The following is a 23,635-nucleotide window of genomic DNA, read 5'->3' as shown; positions in this document are numbered from 1 at the left end:
CCCCCCCCCCCCCGGTACAACTCTACAATAGCATACTGACTATTACTGAACCTTCCATGCCATTCAGTACTTGTGAGGCCTCACTTGGAGTACTGAATTCGGTTTCCAGTCCTACACTTCAAGAAAAATGTGAACAAACGAGAGAGGATCCAGGAGAGAGAGCGAAGAAAAAGATTAGAGATCTTTGGAACATGACTTAGGAGGAAAAACTGAAAAAACAAGGATTATGCGGTAGGGAGAAGTGAAAACTGAGATGGGGATTAGATAACAGTCTTCAAATATTTGAAGGCAGATTATAAAGAGGATGGAAACAAACCATTCTCTGTGCAAAAGGGAACAGGATTAGGAGCAATGGTCTTAAATTGCAGCAGAGGCTTTTTAGGTTGGATAGTAGAAGAACTTTCTCACTATAATCCTACTGGCAATAAATTGAGGTAATAAGCATCCTAGTAGAAACAGAACTGCATTCAGTTGATTTATGATGCTTTTGCCAGTTTATTTGGGGTCATTTTGAGTCTCCAGAGTGCCTGAAACTTCAAGCAAGGTGCTGAAGTCAGTATCTTTTTCTCACTAGATGTCAAGCCACTGATGTCTTCTTGTTGAGCTAGATGCTTAGTATTCCCTACTTCACTCCCCCTGCCAAGGAAACCTTATCACCAAACCTGAATATATTCTGTTTCTACTAGGACATTTATTACCTCAATTTATTGCCATTGAGATAATAAGCTACTGTCTTCTGGGCAACGTTCTAGATAAAAGGTAACCAAATATAAAGAATAAAAACTGGCCAAACCTACTGTCTAAATCAGTGGTTTTCAAGCTTTTAGACTCGAGGTACCGCTTGGAAAAATTTAGTTCTTAGCTTTCTCTTATTTCTTGATTCTGGAAAAAAGCAGTTTTTTGTGTTGCAAAGGACTCGGACAACAAACAGGTCAGAACATTTCAATGCTATGGATTTCTATTTGAAATTTCTGGGTTTATTTTATGAATCATGTTGATATTTCCATACCTAACAGTGCTAATATTGTGTGGTGGCACCTTGTTTGTTTAAATAGTTGCAAATATTTTAATCAGCATTGTTATGGAAATGTAGGCAGTATCTTAGTCCATTTCTTGTGAAATTACCTATTTCTATTGGAGACAAATGTTAGGAGGCTTTGCTATTTCTTAAGAACATCATTGAGGATATTGGACGTTGGAATACAACAGGTTTCTGTTTCCAATAGTGCCACTGACTGGCTTCATGACCCTGTGAAAATTGTTTGCTTTTGTAACCTGATTTTTCAAGCTTTATTATTTGGAAAATCTTACCTACTTCTGTAATAGTTGTTCATGAAAAAACAATCCTCTTCCTACGTAAGGGTTGCTGACCTATTTGCTGCATTGTTCACTGGCTGGGATGGATGTTCTTGTGATTTGCAATGATCAGAGGCATAAATAAGAGTTGTGCCCAGTGCGGGGAATGAGCACTGCCACAGACATATGTAGAGTGGTGATTTAAAAATAGACAAAGAAGGAATGTGAGAGCGTTAACTTTCTGACTTCTTGTTGCACTGGTACTTTCGCCCCCTGTAGCTGTGGCTTCCCTTAGAAGTGAGGCTGTTGCTGGCACTAATCTTGTGACTGCACGTTTGCCCTGACTGCTGGAGCCTCTTTAGGAAGGGTGCAGAGGGGATCGAGAAGGAGGCAGCCCCTCCCACATCCATTCTGGCACCCCACCCTCAGGCAGCAGCCAGGACGACAACCCTGTACACCCATCTGTATTTACCATTCCTCTTCCCACTCAGCCAAAATATCTGGGGTGACTGAGAGAGTTAGAATGAGAACATAAGGGGCATCTTGCCTATATCTTCTTATAATGTTTGTGCATCTAGGAAGCACAATTCTGGAAAGGGCCTTAGAATTATTGTGTGCAGTATCCTGAAAATACAGCCTGCCACACCATATAAACCTTTCATAAACGGATTAAGCTCTATTTTAATGTTAGGTATTTTATTCCCACTACTACTCCTATTGAAAGGTTGTTCCAGTATCTCACTGCTCTTATGGTTTGAAATTTAAACAAATGCAGCTGGAAATTAGACAGTTCATGTTCTTCCACCAATGCAGTCTCTTAACTAGCTCTTGGCTCCCTAGGGAATACCTCCCAATATATTTAGAGACAACAATTATATTTCTCTTAGCCATCATTTTACTGGGCTAAATAAGCAAAGCTTGTTTAGTTTCTTCTGCCAAGATAGGTTCTCCATTCACCTGACCATCCTGACAGACTTTGTCTCTACCTGTTCCGGTTTTAATTTGTCTATTTTGAATATAGCAGACCAGAATTATATACTGTGTTATATACTAGTATGTTGTGCAAAGGCATTAATATTTCCATATCTCTATTAGAAATAGCTTGCCTGATTACATCCTTGGCTTGCATTTGCTTTTTTTTTCCCCCCATGGCTGCATACTGGTGTCGTGTAGTCCCCCTGTGACCATCAGCAAGTTGTCTATCGCAACTGGAATCTGAACCACTCCTTTCTCCCTGGTCCTGTTCCTTTCCTCTTTAAGGGTGGGGCACACTCAAGGCAAACACAGCTGAGTCCAGCTCTGGCCGAGAGCCCAGGGTGTAGCTTGTTGTGCAGTTCCTATGGAGATTTGAGAGCAGTGACCCTTGTCTAATACAACAGTAATTCCAGCTTTCACTGGAGCTTTTCAGCAGCTTCATCAGAGAGAGAGAGAGAAAGAGATGCAAGCCATACCCCTCTTGAGAGGTAAAGCATTCGATACACTGTGACCAACTTTTTTGTGTTCTATGGGAAGAAGAGCCTTTGTTTTTATTCTGGTTTTGTTACTGTCACTAGAAAATGCAGAACCTAGTAGCGTGGAGGCCTATCATGCAGGTTGAAGAACAACACCAGTAGAGATTTCGAAATTGAAAAATGAGCGCCCACATTGAACACCTTCAAGAGCAAACTGGATGCTCATCTTGCTGGGATCCTATGAACCCAGCTGACTTCCTGCCCTTTGGGCAGGGGGCTGGACTCGATGATCTTCTGAGGTCCCTTCCAGCCCTATTGTCTATGAAATCTATGAGTCTTTTTTTATGCTGTTAAGTTAATAAATCGGGTAGAGTGGGCATGATCGGTTTGTACCAGCAGGTGGCAGTGTGTTATGTGCAGTAGAGATATGGTTCCAGTATAGTAGCCATTGCAGAGGGTGCGACCTAGGTGAAGGGCCAGGGGAAGTCCTGACCATTTCTAGCCTTTAGAAATTTCATGGAGTGTTTGTGCCATGCCTTTTTGTTCCAGCCAGTTTATAAGTCAGGTAAGTATATTCTATCCTAGTTGTAGTTCCCTTATAACTTTACTCTTTTAATGCCTTTAAAATGAAGACATTGTACTATTAGAAAAATACAAATCCAGGAGACCTTTTATCTTTAGAATAAATATTTACTCAATATGTAATAGCTATAGAAAGGGCTTGTCATAATGTATGTTTCCCAGGCCTTCCCACCATTGTATTTCAGCTGGAAATAGGAAAGTTTTCTGTGTTAGCAAGCGCAGTTTATTCTTTCTACCTGTTCAGTACTTGCTCTAATTGATAACAAAGGGAACAGTTGTCTCAGGGTGCATCTACATGAGACGCTTTACTGTGCAGTAGCATAGCTTACTACGCAGGGGTCACGTCAGCATGTGCCCCTGACTGCTCATTTGATACTGTGCAGTCATTTAGTACTTTTTAAAGCAAGTCCCGATGGTGCATGATTATTTTTAGATGCTACGTCACTGTAGTGACAAGCTACAGCAACATAGCTTGTCACTACTGCGCAGTAGTGTCAGCATTACAGTTTGTCCTGCCAATGCTACATTGCTGTAGCAACAAGCTACATTGCCATAGCTCGTTGCTACGGTGATGTAGCATCTCATGTAGACGTGCCCAGGAAGTGTGTGTGTCTACACATGCACATGTTTGCTGCATAGTAAACCTCACTAATTGTGAGTAAATTTTCTACCTGCAAATGCAAGTAGCAAATTTACTTAAGATTACTTACTGCGCAGTAGTGCTTGTATCGATGCCTGACTGGGAGCAAATCTGCTCCTGGTCAGCTGGCCACCAGGGAACGGGAGATTGGTTCGTGCCTGTGCGAGCTGCCTGCTCCAAGCCTCAACCCTGCTCAGAGATTGTGATCAGGTAGTGGGGGCTGGGAGATCCTTATCTCCCAGTGCCAGCTCCATGGTCACAGGCCTGGCACTAGGAGATTCGCTGGATCTGATGCTAGTCCTTATATTGAAGAACTCATTGATAAGAAGGCACTTGATCCTGATTTGAATTGTATTATAATTAATTACATTTTTATTTCTGTATCAGTTTTCATTTAAAAGAAAAAGACAATATTGTTTCTTGCGGATTTATTGAGAATTCTAGCTCAAAGTTCTGGTCGACAGCCCTGTTACAAATCAATCCTTCCTGAGTGCCATTTCCGGTGGCACCTTGGGTTTCTTGGGGAGCCTGTTATCTAGGTACAGTACTCACTAACCAGTCCTAGCCTCACTTATGAATGTCATAGTCCAAGTGAAGGGGTTATCTATGGATACATTTATCCCACTCAAATAAGATTGTAAAATGTAAGATTAACATCAAATGCCTAGACACAGGACGTGTTTGTGCTGATGTAAGCTGCTTTTACATGAGTGTAAAAAAAAGTGGGGACAAAATGACATAAGTCCCTACCTTAAGGTAACTCATTGGAAGTTTGTGTAGAGTTTCTCCAGGAAAAAATAGCAGTAAATATGCACCAGTGTAAATTACACCAACATATGTGGTGTATGTGGCTGTAGTTTCCTAGGGTAACTGTTGGTTCAAAGCAACAGCTCCCATGCTGTGTAATGGTGAGGTGTCATAATAACTACCCAAGGATAACAAGTTGTCTGTCTGCTCCAGGTCCTGGTGCATTTTGCATCAGTGTACAAAATTGTATTGGTGTTCAGCTGTTGTATGTGCAGGCCTCAAGTTATTTTTAACATTTTCTTTACATACATACTCTGACCTCATGCTCCAGCTTCAAATAGAATGTCAGCTGCGGCGTTTGGGACTGAAATTCAGATCTGAATCCAGACTTGTACTCTTCTCTCTCCTAGGAATCAACGTATTTAATTCATTGAAATGTCTAGGTGGTTTCTAGCAAAAGTCTGAACTGTGTAGTGAGTCTATAACTGATGGAACTGTTGCTGCAGTGATGATGACAACAGCTTCTGTAACACCTACCCCACACACCATTAAACAACGGAGCTTAGGGCTCCTTGCTGAAGGTACTGAAAAGTCCATCAGGGAGTTATCTGGTCAAATCCAGGCCACTGGGAGCTTGCATACAAGATTCAGTGCTTGGACACCTATTGCAAACAAATCATTCAACAAGCACGTAAGTTAAATTCAGGTAGAAATGATTGTCCTGATTTGCTTGAAATGCGCTGGCACAAATTGCCATGTATCTTAAAAATACCGTACTCGTGTTTGACAACACAGTGGCAGGGGAAGATTTTACAATATGCACACTGAGGTATGTATGGTAAAAGTAAATGGGTAAATATATTGGAAACAATCCCATATGAAAGAAAGTTATAAAAATGTCTTGCCTTTGAATTGCTGCAAATTTATTTTATTTGACCCTTTAATAAAAATGTGGTAGGGACTCCTTATTTTATGCATTTGTACAGGGCATAAGACAGTGGTTCTCAATCTTTTTAGATCTGAGGCATCCTTGGATAGACTCAGGGCACCCCTTGAAAAATGCCAGTTTTTAGTTTTCGCTCTCTTTTTGCCTACATAAAAACATAATAGAACAGCTTTTCTGTTGCAAAGAACTCCGAAAGACCACAGCTATGGATTTCTATTTGAAATCTCTGGGTATATCTTCTGAATTGTTTGTAAAAACTAAATGTGCTAACATTGTGAGGCACCCCATGGCACTCTTGTAAGGACCTTATAGCACCCTAGTTAAGAGCCATTGGCCTAAGAAATTAGGGCTCTGGGTTCAGGTACTACTGTAATGCAGATAAATAACAAAGAGTACTACCACCATGATTTCTGTCAGCAACAGGTATTGTCCCCATTAGGCTTGAGACTTGCTTACAGTACATCTACTGTATCCATTAGTGCAGTGGTCACCAACCAATGGATCTCGATCCACCAATAGATTTTGGAGTTGATCCAAGGCTGGGGTTGGGGGCTGAGTACCCATGTGCATGCATACGTGCATCCCAGCCTAGCAGGTTAGTCCATGGGGAGGGAAGGGGCGAGGGCTAGATTGAGGCCCCCGTGGTGAGGGACAGTGCTGCAGAGGCAGGAGCAGAGGTAAGTTGAGTGGGGCCCCAGTCGGGTGGGACTTACCAGCTGGGGAAGTGTGCCCCCAAATAATTTTTTCTCCCCCTGCCTTGATCTGCTCCCCCTTCCCTCCCCACAGACTTACCTGCTGGGTGGGGTGGGGTGGCGGTGGCGCACAGTAGATGTTAGGTTGCTTTTAAATGCCAAAGGTGATTTCCTACTTAAAAAGGTTGGAGACCACTGCATCAGTGGGTTCACAATTGTCTCTAACACAGTAGAGAACTAAGATGAGAACATCCTATTTCATTAATTGTTATGATGTGTTTTCTTTTTAATAACTAATGTATGCATTGAAACATTAGCACTTTAAAAAGTAAATGGTTCTTTTTCTTTAATCAGATTAGAAACTGTTCTTAATTAAATGGGTATATTTCCCCAAAGCCTGCTTCTAAATGCACATCTGTGTCCATGTTCGTGCCTGCTGGGAAAATGAGAAGGTGTAAGGAATGAGATCTTTGCTGAATAGCAGTTGGAAGAGGGAGTGAGAGGAAGTAGACTGTATCTTCAGGGGGCAGGTAAGCTGAGGTCCTCCTTTTAACTTAGAGCAGTGGTTTTCAACCTTTTTTCTTTGTGGATTCCTTTGGAAATTTCAAATGGATGTGCGGACCCCTTTGAATTGTAAGTGTGGGTATTCACATACTTTTGATCATTGCCATCTGTTGCGGCCCCCCAGGGGTCTGTGGGCCACAGATTGAAAACCACTGACTTGGAGGGAGTGCCACCCCCCACAAAACCCAGTGCTAAGGAGGACAAAAATTAATGTCTGGTCTCCATCAAGATCCCTATTGTCAAGGATCATCAGAGGCAGATATACAGCCAGTGCTGCTCTGTAAATACACGAGAGAGCTGATTTATTCAGACAGGAAAGGAATAAGAACAATGGGCACAATTCTCCATAATACTCTACTCATTAGTGCTGCTCTTTGTTGTGTACCAGCGGGAGCTCAAGGTCCCAGCAGAGAATCCAGCCCCTATACACTGTCCCTGAAGAGCTCATGTATTCAACGAAGACGGCAGATAAAAAGATATGAGAGGAAACAGGCAGAGATGTGAAATGGCTTGGCTTGTTTTATAGAGCAGATCAGTGACCAGTATCACTGAAACATAACCTATGTCTCAGTCCCATTTCTCTTTGTAGGATCATACAATCTACAAGCTTTGTTAGACACGCAGTAGGATTACACAGGGTTATATGACATGCTGAATTGTGTATGAAAATACTGTGTTTCCTTGTAGCTCTTTCAGGAAAGAGTTGGACTTATAAGCCACTGGTTTGATCTGTGGACAGACAAGCAGCGCAAACAGTTCCTGCACACAATATTGCTGAAATGCAGTAAATCACAACTAAGGTAAGTTAATTAAAAGGTCTTGGTTAATATTTTCTTCTAAACAGGTACATCAGATTATGATGCAAGTCACTGATTCTGCATGAAATCACTTTCTGCATGGATCACATTGTAACACTGGGGCCTTTAAACATTTCCTTTTTTCCCCCTCAGAAATTTTGCTTAGTCTGTTTTATTAAAGACCCCAGAATAGATTAAGATCTACATTAATGTTGCACTGAAATGATGTGCGTTTATTAAAATTTACCTAATATAGACTTGAAGATCCAGATTCCCTTTTCTTGCATTAAAGGTGAAATAAAAAAATACAACCTTTCTGCCTAGTAAAACAAGCAGTAGATACTGTTTGGGTAGTACTGGCAGTTTGATCAGTACTGTAAAAAGAACTAAGATTCCCTGCCACACAGGGAGCTCACCGATTAGTACTCTGGTCCTGCAATTTTTAACCTAGGCAGGTTGTTAGGGTCAAGCCAGTGTTACATGTAGTAGGATCAGGGCATAAAATGTGGAACCTTCTAAAGTACTGAACATCTTTAATTCCCAGATTTTACAAGCTAAGGGTCTAGTCATTAAATCCCTTTACCTGTAGTCTAACTAACTTCAGTTTGGGTGGGTGTCTGCAGAAGGATTTGCATACTTGAGGCCTAGCCATTGATTATTAAAGATGGGTCTCCTCAGGTGCATCTACACATGCACTTTACTGCGGAGTTGACTAATTAGCTCCCCAGTAGAGTGTTACTGTCTACACGTGTCCTGGCATTAGGGCAGAGTAAATTAGCTAACTACCATAAGATAGTACCGTTGGGGGCAGTGCTATCTTATAGTGGAGTCATTTACTGCACACAAAGCATGTGTGGACAGTGACCAGGACCACAGCAGTTTGAAGTGGAGCAGAGCAGACCCTGACTGACAGTAGGCTTGGGGGGTCAGCCACACAACTTCTCAATTTGAGCACTCTTGTGCCCCAGACAGCCTCTCTGCTGCCTGATGCTGCCACACAAGCCTGCAGCCTACCCAGGGATGCTCTGCCCTGGCTCAAACTACTGTTGTCCTGGGTGCACATGCAGACACTGCCCAGAAACAGCTAACTCAGGTGCAAACTGTGCTGGAGTTTATTGGGTGGCATTAATTGCATGGGTAGATGTGCTCCTTTTTACCTTTCTCTGAACATCTTAATCCTTTCCAATCCAAACATCTGAAATGACTGCTCCCTTTTTTGTTGGCCTCAAATGGGCCTAAGAAAATGATGAAGTTCTCTCTCTTATTCATAGTAGTTGTCTTTCTTAAACTTCTTACCTACTAGTTATCACATAAAGCAGCTTGCACAAACATAAGGTTACATTTTCAATTCTTTTCAGAACAGTGAAACAAACCTCAGTGATTTAAATGCCCAGAATACCACACAACAGACACAATTTAATTTACTTTTGGCCCAGTGCTTTGCAACATGTACAATTCACTGCAGAATCTACTATAGAAACCCAGTGCTTCTCTTTACATGATGCAGCATTCGGGGAAAAAGTCCATGTCACTGTCATGTGATCGTATTTAGAGTAATAGCCAACTACCAGTAATTAGATGAATAAATAGTGTATATAGCTGACTACCCTCATAGGTATATAGTGTATATAGCAGCTTTCATTCCTTCCTCATAAGCCCTTGAGGGCTTTGCACTGTAGTGCTCACATCAGAGTTGTGTCAATCCTAACGGTATTCTTCATAGACAAATCAGGCTTTCTGAAAGAGAAGGACGAGGTGGCATAAAAGTATCTGAATATCTATCTCTTCACAGGTTTACCCAAAATTGGTTTGCAGAGAGGATTCCAGTGACCAAAGTGGACTTCACTAGCATGCTGCCATGTTTCATATCTTTGTACATCTTCTCTTTTCTCAGCCCCAGGGAGCTCTGTGCAACTGCCCAAGTCAGCTGGCACTGGAAATTTTTAACTGAACAGGTCTGGTCATCATAGATCTATAACCCTACTTCCTCTGCAGGCAGTAAAACTTTCTGATATCAATAGGAATAGGAACAGTAACTGGACATTTTCAGGTGTCAGCAAGCAGGCCAACTAAAAGAGGAGTTTGAGTGGAAGTTTGCAGAGGGAGTACCCTCTCTATGTGGCAAGGTCTTTTAGTGTAAGCTTGCTGGGTTATCAGTAGTGTTAGAGAGGTAGAGGTACCAAAAGAAGCATTGCAGTTGCTAGACAGCATTGTAATGCCAAAACTACCACTGCTTGTTCCTCTGCCTCTACCTGTAGTGGGCTCTGTTCAGGTAGCCTCTGACCCCAGATGCTTCTATTTAAGTCCTGGTCTGACTTTATGAGGAATGCAACCTGCATGTCCCTGCCAAAAACTGCCAGATAGAGGAGTGCTTCTGATATATATGAGAGGTACTTGGTACATACCCTCAGACATCAGATAAGCGGGTGGCTAGGCTGATAAGCATCTGAGGTGGCTAGGCGGAAGGGAAGCTAGATTTGAAGGGGGAAGAGGGGCTAATAAGAAAGGCTAAAGGCTAAGCAGGGCTGCAATGGCATGGTTGTACCCTCCATTCAGCTGTGGAGTATACATGAGTAGTGAACTATCTGAGCTCACCAGCATGTTAGCTCAGCTCCTGTTGGAGCTCCACATGTGCTGAGCAGCATGGGCTCCAGCCACAGCATCTGCTTTCTTGGAGCTCTGGCTTGGGTCAACACTTTGAGAAAACACCCAGAAGAAAGCAACACAAATGATGAGAAGCCTAGAAAACATGACCTACAAGGGAAGCTTGGAAGATATGGGATTATTTAGAAGAAAAGACTGAGCTGGAATTTGATAGCCTTCTCTAAATACAAAAATGGTTGTCATAAAGAGATTGATGATTAACTGTTTTCTGATCCAAAGGGGACAGGACAAGGAGTAATTTGTTTAAATTGGGATAACAGAAATTTACATAGGATAGTAGGATGAACTTTTTAACTACGAGGGTGGCTGAGCAATAAGGGTGGTTGAGCAACCTTTTACCTAGAAAGGTTGTGGAATCTCTCTCATTTGAAGTTTTTAAGTGCAGGTGGTTTTAGACGGGTGGTTCCTGATATTTCTCTCCTCGTTTTATCATTCTATGAAATGGGAAATCTGCATTTATACTTTGCATATAGCATAATTTTTCAAGGGAATTTCATATTTTCTCAGATATGTCAGATATGTGCTTATCAATTAAAGTCTCATCATGTGTCCATCTACCACACTTTTAAGGAATTAGATAGGTAATGAAATATTATAAAATGGGAAAGATTTGCACCAGACTGTTATTCCTATGATACCTGATAGAGTGAACCTATAAACTTTGCTTTACTTAATTCACTAACTCTGATGAATTATTGGAACCTTATCCAGGGCCGGGTCTACGCAATAATGCCATGTCAGGCAGGGGTGTGAAGAACTATGATCTCTGACCCAGTGCAGATGCAAGTCTAAGAGCAAAATTGTGCTTTTTCTGCTTCACTTGCATGAGGTGTTTTTTCTTACCCGGAAAAGGCACAACTTTGCCAGTTTAGTAATGTTAACAGAAAACCATTTGGCCATTGTCATATGCTAATTTTCTGGCAGAGCAATCTGAGTATAGATATAGCGCAATTCTAGCAAGTTTTTAAAATTACACATAAAGGTATTTTTCTTCTCTCTGACCAGAAGACTGCTCCTATCCTATCATTTGATTTTTCTGATTTGACTCTATATTTAAACCTGCTTTGGCTTTTGACTTTAAACGTATGGAACTGCCTACTGCCAGGGCAGGCTCCGCCACAGAAGCCAGGGCAAGGACTATGTCCCCCTGCCCCGGCAGCAGAGAGCTGCAATTAGGTAGCAGGGGCTGATACTTATCACCCAGCTTCTGTTCTGCCATTGCAGTCGGGGTACAGGGGGCTGGGAGACCCTTATCTTCTGGCCTGAGCCCCGCAGTCATGGGCCTCAGGGTAGAAGACTCTTATTTCCCAGCCCAAGCCCCACACGGGTCTCAGGCTGGGAGATAAGGGTCTCCCAGCCTGAGCCCCTGACTGCTGAGCTCAGGCTGGGAGATGAGCATCTCCCAGCAGCAGCCCCAGAGTCATGGACCTGCTTTTGGGAGATGAGCATCTCTCAATAGTGGTCCCAAGACCACAGAGCATCTCCCAGCAGCAGCCCTGTGGTCATGGAGCTGGTGCTGGGAGCTCCTTGCTAGTGGGGTCTAGGGAGCTTGTTCCCTGCCCAGCTCTGCCTGCATGGAGTTGGGTGGGGAACAAGCTCCCCAGCCTGTTCCTCCCCCAACTCTACACTTACAAAGCTGGGCAGAGAACAAGCTCCCTAATCCCCACCTGCATGCCCGGGTGAGGACAATTTTCCTGTGCCCTGGCAGCAGCTTCTAGCCCCTGCTCCCTGATAGCAATCATGGGGTAGGGGCTGGGCACTTCTTCCCTGCCCCTACTCTGAAATTGTGGGGTGGGGCTGGGAACAAGCTTCCCAACTTCCACTCCATGATTGTGATTCTGATTGTGGAGCAGGGGCTGAGAGCTCCTTGCATGGGGACAGTTTCTCACCCAGCCTGGAGCTGGCTGGGACCTACCCCTGACCTGGACAGTTCCCTGCCAGCCCCCAGCTGTGTGGGGAAGCATTTGCAGCCTGGAGGTAGCTAGGGACTATCCTGTTTCAGTCAGTTGCCCAGCCAGCTCTGGGCTGCACATGCACAGGAGTAACCACCAAGAAGGAGTATACCTACTTAGCTCACAATTGCAGGGAGTCAGTCAGAAAGGTCAAAGCAGCAACGGAACTTAGATTGGCATAAAAAATTGAAGACAACAAAAGTCCTTCTTCAGGTATATAGGGAGCAAAAAAGAAGGCGCATGGCAACACAGGACCCCTACAGGACAGACTAGGGCAATTGGTGACAGATAGGAGTGACGAAGCTGAGCTCTTCAATGAGTTTTTCTCGTCTGTATTCCTGAACACAGATAAAGACACATCTCCCAGTTGGATTATAGACAGGCACAAGAGGGACACCAGCCCACCAACAGTTAGCCCCAACCTAGTGAAGGGACACTTGGAGGGGCTGGACATGTTTAAGTCAGCAGCCCCAGACTATCTTCATCCAAGTGTGCTGAAGGAATTAGCCAGTGTCATAGCAAAACCACTGGCAAGACTGCCTGAGCACCCTGGTGCTCAGGACAGGTCCCAGATGACTGGAAAAGGGCCAATGTGGTCCCTATTTTCAAGAATGGGAGGAAGGAGGATCTGGGTCACTACAGGTTGGTTAGTCTCACCTCTATCCTTGGGAAAACCTTTGAAAAAATTAAGGAACACATTTGTTGGCGTCCAACAGGAAAAATGCTGAAGGGCAACCAGCATGGATTCATAGCAGGTGGATCCTGCCTGACTAACCTTGTTTCTTTTTATGACCAGGTCACAAAATGCTTAAATGCAGGAGCTGAGGTCAATGTCATTTACTTGTATTTTAAAAAGACTTTTGATATGGTGTCTCATCCCATTCTTATAGATAAACTAAGTGTCTGTGACATAGATGATTACATGGACAGGTGGGTGGTGAATTGGCTTATGGGATGAACCCAGAGAGTGTTGGTAGATGGGTCGGTATTGACGTGGAAAGATGTGGGCAGTGGGGTTCCTCAAGGTTCGGTCCTTGTACCAGTGCTGTTCAATATCTTCATCAGTGACTCAGATGAGGGTGTGGAGAGCACTCTGTCCAAATTTGTGGACGAGACCAAATTATGGGGCAAAGTAAACACGCGGGTAGAAGTGACCCGAGCAGGTTGTGGGGCCCGGGACAAATCAGCCCATGTGGGGCCCCGCCCCAACTCCGATCCCATGGTCCCTGATCCGAAGAAGCTGCCAGCGCCATTGGCAGCAGCAATGTTGGTGGCGGGTGGGGGTGGTACCAAGCAGCTGGATGTGGAGCCACCGCTTCATCTGGCTCCACGCCGCTGCTGCTCCACCTGGCTCCACGGGGCCCCCCAAAGCATGGGGCCTGGGGTGGTCACCCTGATTCTCCCCCCGTAGGGACAGCCCTGCGCATGGGTGGGCAGGGAACAGATTCAGGCAGGTTTGGACAGGTTGGAAAAGTGGGTAGAACAGAACAGGGTGCAGTTTAGCAAAGATAAGTGCAAAGTACTGCACCTAGGGAAGAGAGAATCACCAACACATGTAGATCGGGAGATGACCTTCTAAGTAGCACAGTGGCAGAAAGGGATCTCAGAGTCATAGTAGACTCCAAGCTGAACATGAGTCACTAATGTGACGAAGTGATAAGTAAAGCTAACCACACTCTATCATGCATTAGCAGGTGCATCACAAACAGGTCTAAGGAGGTGATACTTCCCCTCTGTGTGGCATTGGTAAGGCCACAGCTGGAGTACTGCATTCAGTTTTGAGCACCGTACTTCAAGAAGGATGTGGATAACCTTGAGAGGGTCCAGACGAGGGCTACTCAAAGCAACACACTTCCTCATTATAGTGCGTTGCTACGGTGTGTAGCAGCTAAAAATAACCGTGCACCACTGATACAGCACAGTACTTCTTTTTGTAGACACACAGTAAATCTAGGCTGGAGTAAATGAATGTGTAGACATGCCCGGTATAAAACATAAGTACTACACAACATACACAGATAAATATGGATCTTAAAAAGTTGCTCATAATAGCTCAACAGTTAATCTTCTCTTTCTTTTCTGCATTCTTTTTAGAAGAAATATGACAATCAAGGAGACAGTACAATATTTCCAAATGAAGAATTTTTAAGAAGACAAATGCAATGCTTGTATTTGATTTCCTTAATATGCTTTGAGTATTCCTTCTCAGGAACACATAAGAAAATGCCATAGCAGGCTTTAAGCCCCTGCCACATTTTTAGATAATTCATAGACAAATACCTGCAAGTGTTAACAAGTAGCACTATAATTTATTTTAGGGTTTTAAGTAGAAACTTTTTTCCCTACCTCACAGCTTGCCTTTCCTCTTTTATTGTCGTCTTGTCTTAAGGATTGTCTGTGGATGCCAAAATGCATCAAGTTTGGATGGTTCCTGCCATACACTCCAACAGACAACGAACACGGCGCTTGGAAGCGTCATTATATCACCTGTGCGGCTACGTTGGATTACCTCACTCCAAGGGAAGCCAGTAAAATCTATGGGACCCTCAATGAACCAAAATCTGAAAATGAGGAGCAGGAAGAAAGGCTGCGAGAAAAACAGCTGAGAAAAATGATTCAGGAAAGATTGGCATTACACAAGAGTCAGTGGCATTAAATAACTATATTTTTCTTTTAAAATTAATAAACTAGGCTCAACTATTCAAATAGTCAAAGACCATTTGCTTAGGAAAACTAATTTTTATAGTTCAAATTTCTTTCAATATAAAAAGGTTATGTACTAAAAATTGGAAATACAAAATTATTATTTTTCTTCAGTAACAGTTGCTAAACCATGTAACATGCCTGTAAGCAAAGGACTAAAAATATTCATGCTCAACAATGTATGTTATAGTTTTTAATATATGTCAGTTGTAAAAGCTATGAAAAGTATCAAATTGTCAGCAGTTGCTGACAAGAGTCTATTACACTTCAGTATACGCTGTTTTACAAATTTAGAACAATGAAGGTATGAGAGGAAAAAGTTAAATAGCTGTGCATCCTGGAGAATTTTTAGTTACTGTTATGGATAAAATCAAATTTGAGCCAAAAGTTAGGGACTCTTGTTGTTGGGGTTTTTTTAAATAAAATTATTTGGATAAAATCTAAGACAACCAGAAATATTTTCATGGAATTTCATGAAATTTTAAGACACTTTTACAAACATTCCACAGTGTATTGAGATTTTTGACTAACAAGTCTAATAATCATAGGTATTTGATATTAGACATAGATTGTTAATTTTTATTCACCATATGGGATTCCTCTATTTTTCATTCTATGTTGGAAAGGATTTATCTATTAATGCAGTATTCCAAGATATTCTGGAGAGCACACCTTAGTTTCCACTCTCTCCACAGTGATCAATTCCTAGCCTAGCATGATCAGGATCTTCAGGTGAAATTATTCTATCGAGATAAAATACAATGTTTGCCATGTAAAACTATCATGCTTTTTTTCACTTCATCATTTCTGTAATTACTGCCTTGTTGCTCCTAACAGTGTTTGCTTAAATTGCATTGGAGATGCATAGGATTAAACAGCTGTGATTGTGCTCCTTTTTTAGAGGATTTATTCATGGCTCGACCACCCTGGGGAAGCAGGACGTGGAGCTCAAGGTTTTTTAAATCATCATTACAGCCATGCCCGGCCCAGACTATTCAGGATTGCACGAGACTTCAGGCAGCTTTGCTAATAATTAAGGTACTGGGTTCCCTCCCCACAAAAACCTGCTTTCATTTGATCCTTTGTAGATCAGTCAGACTCATTGTTCAGTTACTAGCATTACCAGATGAGGCATCTATCTTGTCACACATCATTTTCTTCTGATCAGACAACTCTTTTCATGTACCAACATTTAGTGCAGGATGTTGAGGTTGCTTGTCAGTGTTAAGAGAGAGATTCTGTTTGAATCTGAGCTAATGGAAATGCAGTTATTGAAAGTACTTCAATTTATTTATTTATGTCTATGTAATGCTATTTAAGTCAGCACAGTTTATAGCCTTTATTTATTGAGGACCTGTTTCTGCCATCTTTACAGACTGAGTAGTACCTTACTTGCTGGGTGTGTCCACACAAGATGCTTTACTACACAGTAGACTAATTTACTGCACAGTAAAGCATCACTGTCTATACGTGTGCACATTTACTGCACAGTAAATTAGTCTACTGTGCAGTTAGCTGCTACCTGCGAATACTGGGAACAAATTTGCTCCCAGTTGGCCTAACCAGCAGGAGGCCACAGGAGACAGGGAGCTCTTTGTCACAGTCCTGGTGCTACTCAGCTCCCCCGCTACCCACAGGAGCTGAGAACCAATCAGCACCAGGACTGGGGAGCTCTCTGCCCCCTGTCCCAGCTCCTGGTGTGGAACTAGCAGCTCCGGAGGACAAGCAGATTTCCATCCCTTGCCTACTTCCCAGGACAGCTCTCAGCAACTCCCTGCTTGGCAGCTGTGCCCCCCAATGTGTACAGGGCCAGAACTCTGCCTGCTGTAGGGGCAGCTCCCTCCTGGCCCTGTGTGCATCAATATACACGGGGGAAGGACACAGCTGCTGCTGCTGCTGTTAGCAGAGCTCTCCTGACTCCATGCCTACTGGGACTGGCCTCTCCTGGCTTCATGCCCACTGGGACTGGCATGTCCCTTGCCAACTCGCCTTCAAGACACATTTGGATGCTTATCTTGCTGGGATCCTATGATCCCTGCTGACTTCCTGCCCCTAGGGCAGGGGGCTGGACTCGATGATCCTCCGGGGTCCCTTCCATACCAAATGTCTATGAAATCTATGAAACTCCCAGGCTAGCGCAAGGGGGAGCCTGGAGCTACCCCTGGCTGCTGCAGGCGGGCAGAGCAGAATGGGAGCATCTCTGTACTGAAGTGCTTCCATTGGGAGCAAATCTGTTCCCGGGAAGGCTTACTGCATGGTAAAATACTGTGAAATAACAGCATATGTAGATGCACCCACTGGATGCATTTACACATGACACTACATGGCTGTAGCAATGTGCTCCCTCGTTATAGTACGTTGCTATGGCAACATACCGTGCATGGCATGCATGGCGCAATACAGACTCACTGTGCCGTCATTTAGCACTTTCAAAAGGAAATACTAAATGATGGTGCAGTAACAAAGGTGACCTAGGGACACACGTAGGCATGCCCACTGTGTATTAGTGGAGTAAAGTACCCCGAACCATGGATAAGTCTGGGAAAATAAGACCAATAATAGTTGTGCTGTAAATGAAAATTCTATGGAATTGTTTTCTGTCTGAAATACAGGTGATGATAAAGTATAGTGGGCCTTTGCTTATCTAATAATGCTGGGTTCAGAATGGCTCCCATGGTATGAATATGTAAGGTAGTGCAGTGCTGTGTAGAGATGCCCAAGTAGGCGCTGAACAAATTAGTTTGGCTTTGAGAAGCAGAATACCACAGTGCTTTGCCTGGGGCTACCATGCTCTACTGCCCATTTTGGTTAATTAGTTTGGACAAGAACTGGCTAATGGGACTAACCAGGTTCTGATATCCAAGCTCTCTCATGACAGAATGTGGCAAGCTTATTTTCAGGATATGCTGGTAAGTGCTACAAAGGCTGCAACTTGAATATTTTAACAAAGAGAGGGCAAATCCTGCAAACACTTAACGTCATAAACTGAGAATGGACTTGATAACCAGCTTCAAATACCTGAAGGGCAATTTATAAGGAGGACGAAGATAGATTTTTTTTGTGTGACTGTAGGGAACAGAAGTAGGAGGAATGGCCTCAAACTGCAGCAGAGAAAATGTAGGCTGAAGATTAGGAGGAACTTTCTAACTATGAGGGTAGTCAAGCATTGAAACAGGCTACCTACAAAAGTTGTGACATCTCCATCCCTGGACATTTTCAGGACCAGATTAGAAGGAAACTTGGCTCGGATAGTTTAATGCATGATTATTAGGGGCGTGCAAAGTGGGTCCTATTCGATTTGGATTCAGATTCAGCTTGAATCCGGGACAGCGATTCAATTTGTTCATTTGGATCACTGTCCCTGATTTGATTTGGCTGAATCTGAATCTGAAGATTCGATGCTGATTCGGAGAATTAGTGATTTGGACACAGATGCAGCTTTAAAAGTTTTTTCTACATACCTTGAGGTAGCAGGTGCGGCTTGTGAACGCTGCAATGCTGGGACATGTGGAGCATCCCACAGGAGTGTGAGGGGTCCCTCCATGTGCTCAGCGGCAAACCCAGAAGTAGACTGGAAGTACTTCTGGTCCACTTCCAGGTCTGCTGGGGAGTGCTCTGAGGGGGTCCCCCCCCATGCCTCCCCAGTTCGGTGATTGGCTGCGGGGGGACTCCAGATGCTTCCCCCCAGCCGCAGAAAGCACCAATCACCAAGCTGAGGAGGATGCGGGGGGCCCCCCAGTGCACTCCCCAGTGGACCCGGAAGTAGAACAGAAGTGCTTCTGGTCTACTTCTAGGTCTGCTTGCAAGCACACTGGGGAGCCCCCCCATGCTTCTGTGGGACTCGATGTGCCTCAGCATCACAGCATTCCCAAGCCCCTGCTACCTAGAAGTATGTACAAAAAACATTTAAAGCTGTGTCTATGTCCAAATGTCTTAATTTTTTCAAATCTCTCTGAATTGATTTGGAGGGTCCCGATTTGATTCAGAGAGATTAAAGGGTCCTCTGATTCAATTTGGATTCAGAGATTCTGCCACTGAATCGGGCCAGATCTCTGCCAGATCAAATCAGGGACCAAAGCTTCTCACAGCCCTAATGATTATCCTGCCTTGAGTTGTGTCTGGAAAAAATGACCTCCTGAAGTCCCTTCTAGCCCTACATTCCTATGACTGGTATTGATTGGGGAATACTGTCTGTGGGTATTTGTTTACTGTAAACACTCTGAGCTGTTTGGATAGGGTGGGATATACATCTAAAAATACATAATTTAAAAATAAATTAAGATTTTAGACTGTGTACACCCAAACAACACAACAAAGTCAAGTATTTATAACAATGGACAATGAATACAGAAAGAAGAAAATTCTCCATTACATATCTAACTCTATATAAAAGAGAAAAGTGATTAGCCATGTTAGTCTGAAGTCAGTCAGAAGGCAGGATAGCTATGCACCTTCATAGACTAACTAAATAAGATATATATGAGAGCACAAGCTTTTGTGAACCAAAGTTCACTTCATCAGCATCTATATATATCTTATTTAGTTAGCCTGCAATGGTGCATATCTACCTTGGGTTCTGACTCTTCATAAAAATCAGTCTTAATGCATTACAGGGCCTTATTTACAACTGTTCCTCTGAGGTCTTGAGTGCCTTGGGCTTCTTCAGCCTGCAGCAGGAGTTGATGGTGGTTGACGAGACACTGGGTGCATCTACCTAAGACACTTTACTGTGCTGTATAGCAAATTAGTGTGTAGTAAGCATCACCATCTACTAGTGCAGACCCTTATTGTGCAGTAATTTACTCTACTCAGCAGCATGTGTAGGTGGGAGACCGGAAGCAAATTTGCTCCCTGTCAGCTGGGCAGCAGGGGGCAGGAGATTGAGCCCTGCCCCCTGGAGCTGCCTGCTGCTGGGGCAGGCTCTGCAGCAGAATCTAGATGGGGATAATGTCCCTCTGCCCCAGGAGCAGGGAGCACGCAGCCCCCACTCCGTGACTGCAGAGCTGGGGCCAAGAGTTCCCTACATGGGGAGAGTTCTCCGCCCAGCCTGAAGTTGGATGGGATCTTCTCCGGGACTAGGACAGTTCCTGGCCAGCCCCAGGCTATGCGGGGAGGTCTACACATGCAGCCTAGGGACTGTCCTGTTTTGAGCAGTCCCCAGCTAGCTCTGAGCTGCATGTGTAGACTTCCTTGCGCAGCCTGAGGCTGGCTAGGAACTATTCTGATCTAGGGCAGGTCCGAGCCCTGCAGATTTTTCCCAGCTCCATGCCCCAATCGGGTGATTGAGGCATGGGGCTTGGAAAGAGCTGCGGGGGAGGGGCAAGTCCCAGCCCCACTACCCCGATCTGCCAGTGGGGCAGCTAGCATTGAGCCCCCAGCTGGGCCTCTTGCTAGCTGCTCCACCTGTGGATCGGGACCCCTAGCTGCCCCTCGCTGCTAGCTGCCCCCTGTTAGCTGCCCCACCAGCAGGTTGGGGCAGGGTGCTGGGACCTGCCCCTCCCCTGCAGCTCTTTCCAAGCCCCCTGCCCCAGATTGGGGAGCTGGGACTGGGAGTTCCCTGCTGTCGGGGCAGGGGGACATTGTCCCTGCCCCAGAAGCAGGCAGCTTCTGGAGGCAGGGAGCAATCTCCCAGGCCCCATCAGAAGAGTCTAGAGCTCCCCCTGGCTGCTGCAGTGGGGCAGAGCATGGTGGGAGCACCCTCTCTGGGTTGCTCCCATTGGGAGCAAATCTGCTCCCAAATGTGTGCATATGTGGACACCTGCCCAGGATGGCTTACCCATCCAGCAACATTTACATGTGTAGATGTGCCCACTGGTACCAGAAATAAAAAAATAAAGGTAGAAGAAGCCAATTCCCAGTCAAGGAAAATACTTTTTTTGAAAATGTGTAAATTGGCTGGTTAGACAATTTCAAAGCTATTTTCTAAAAAATTGCAAACCTGCTAAAATAAGCATTTATAAGATGAAAGGATGAGAAAAAGTATCATTCTTTTGAGTGGGAATGACTTTTCCCTCAAAGTTACAGTAAACATACCAAAAAACATTTTAATTACAAAAAGATTGAAATCTAAACAAAACATTTTAAAATTAAATGTTGCGCATGACCTGAACAATTTATTTACAAATTGAGTCAATAAGATTGACTTTTTGTTCTGGTTTGGGATGGGGATAAATTTGAAATCAGAATAATTCTCATAAAGCAGGAAAACAGTTTCAAGGGTAGCCCTACTTTACACACACAGATTAATATTTAGGGTCCTGGTTTTATAAAGTAGTATTTCTCGAACTGTGGTGCATGTGGGGATCCCTGTGGCAGCTGCCACCACTGATTCGCCTTGCCACTGAATTATATATGCTAGCTTTTGCACACTGCTGAAGTGATGCTTGAGGTTTCATCCATGTTGTACAATTTACAGGATTCTGTCTGAAGTAGAAATCTGTGAAAACTGATCTGCTGGCAGTTCTGAAAAGCTGAAAAAAATAATTTCAGACTGAATTGAAACTTCAAAATCTTCTGTAATCTAAGAAGTCAGAAAACAACTTGAACAAAACCTTTAATTTGCTAAAATGAAATGTTTTGTTTTGTTTGTTCTTGAGGTTTAATTTTTTGCAATACAATTGAAGGAAATTTTGGAATGAAACATTGTATCAAATAAAAAAAACCCTAAATATTTCATTCTAAATGGGATAGGACATGAACATTTTCATATTTTGAATTTCTAAATGCTTTTTACTGAAACCATTTTTATTGAAACAATCAAAAAATAATATAAATTTGTGAAAAGTTTCAGTTGACCTAATTGCATTTTTTTCAGTTGAACAGTTTTAGCCAAAAAAAAAAAATCACCCAGCTGTATTTTTGATTACTGTTCTTCAGAGGCTCCCTCTACACATTATAGATATTATGTAATTAGCTTGTTAATTGTGTAGTTAACTGAAACCAGATACACCTGTAAAGTAGCTATCATGCCGTAAAAATGTCCAACCAGCTATAAAAGACCTGAAAATTGTATACTAACTTTATGGTTGGTATCCAGCTTTGATTTGCATGTGTAGCAGGGTCCCCCCCCCTGAAGCTGTGAGCCCTGTCAGCTGACCAGGCTCTGAACTGCAGGGATGCACCAGGCCCAGCCAGGGCTGGGAGTCCCACAACTGAGGGGATTCTCAGCTCAGGCAGCTGTGGACTCTGGGTCTTGGTAGCACCACACAGATGCAAGGAACCAGCTGGGGCAAGACCGTGATCTCCTAGCCCCAGGGCTGCATGGAGCCTCAGGGGTGTGTGAAACCTCCAGAGCTGGAAGACCAGGGTGCCGTGATGGTTTCCCAGCCTTAGGGGTGCATGAAACCCCTAAGGCTGGGAGACTGTAGCAGCCATGATCTCCCAGCGCCAAGGGCTCCATGCACAATGAGGCTTCACACACTGACAGTAAGATGTGATGGGATCTAACGTGTGATCCCACAATCCTGCTTTCTGCCATGCATGTGTGGCATGGCAGGAGGTGCAATTGTATGGATCACGCATTAGATCCCATTGTACCTTTACCTGCATGTGTAGAGTGGCCCTGAGAAATACATTTAAATGCATCTGCTTTTGTTTTAGGGGTGGTGGTTATGGCTGTGTTGGTCTAAGGACATAGGCAGACACAGTTCTTTGGGTAAATGTGATATCTTTTATTAGACCAACTAAATAAAAATTTCCCACAATTTTCCAACTATTTAGTTGGTCTAATATAAGACATCACATTTACCCAAAAAACCTTGTCTGCCTCTGATTTTGTTTGCCTCTTTCAATCATAGAATCATAGAAAATGAGGGTTGGAAGGGACCTCAGGAGGTCATCTAATTCAATCTAATGGGAAGGAAAGGGGCAGCACCCCTGCTCAAAGCAGGACCATCCCCAACTAGAGCATCCCAACCAACGCTTTGTCTAGCCGGGTTTTAAAAACCTCCAAGGGTGGAGATTCCACAGCCTCCCTGGGTAATCTGTTCCAGTGCTTTCTAGTGATAGAGTTTTTCCTTGTATCTAACCTAAATTTCTCTTGCTGTAACTTGAGACCATTTCTCCTTGTTCTGTTATCTGCTATCACAGGTAACAGTCTAGTTCCATCCTCGTTCTAACAATCCTTTAGGTAGTTGAAGGCCACTATTAAATCCCCACTTAGTCTTCTGGGGCCTTTGTACACACCACATTTTTTGCCCTTTCTTGCACTGCAATGGTATGACTGTTTGCACGAGAGGGTTTTCCAGGTGCTTTAAAAGTCTTTCTGGCGCAGGACCATCCTGCTCTCCTGCGGTGCCAGCCGGGGACCAGGCTTAATCTGTTTGAAAACCAAGCGTGTGCAAACCTGATGTGACACTTCAAAATAAACAGGTTTTAAATTTTATAAACCTATTTAATTTAATGGACGATTAAACCACATGGTGTATACAGGTGCCCCTCTTCTCCAGACTGAAGAAGCCCAGTTCCCTCAGCCTCTCCTCAGAAGTCATATGCCTCAGCCCCCTAACCATAGATTCATAGATGTTAGGGTCGGAAGGGACCTCAATAGATCATTGAGTCCGACCCCCTGCATAGGCAGGAAAGAGAGCTGGGTCTAGATGA

At 43.8% G+C, this 23,635-nt stretch overlaps 1 protein-coding gene across 1 annotated transcript in view; it reads left to right on the top strand.

The window, feature by feature from the left end:
* The window catches only part of ECT2L (epithelial cell transforming 2 like), a 68,981-nt gene that overhangs the window by 2,583 nt on the left and 42,763 nt on the right, over nucleotides 1–23,635 (top strand). The window contains exons 2-6 of the mRNA XM_025200313.1: nucleotides 5,127–5,407; nucleotides 7,606–7,718; nucleotides 9,508–9,670; nucleotides 14,721–14,973; nucleotides 15,936–16,072. Of these exons, the coding sequence (XP_025056098.1) occupies nucleotides 5,225–5,407; nucleotides 7,606–7,718; nucleotides 9,508–9,670; nucleotides 14,721–14,973; nucleotides 15,936–16,072 (849 nt within the window). The 5' untranslated portion in view covers nucleotides 5,127–5,224. The remainder of the gene's footprint in view (nucleotides 1–5,126; nucleotides 5,408–7,605; nucleotides 7,719–9,507; nucleotides 9,671–14,720; nucleotides 14,974–15,935; nucleotides 16,073–23,635) is intronic.

Source organism: Alligator sinensis, unplaced genomic scaffold, assembly GCF_000455745.1.
Source record: "Alligator sinensis unplaced genomic scaffold, ASM45574v1 scaffold542_1, whole genome shotgun sequence".
In the NCBI taxonomy this organism is placed as follows: domain Eukaryota; kingdom Metazoa; phylum Chordata; order Crocodylia; family Alligatoridae; genus Alligator; species Alligator sinensis.
The sequence above is the reverse complement of the archived record's forward strand: the minus strand, read 5'-3'. Positions and strand labels throughout refer to the sequence as shown.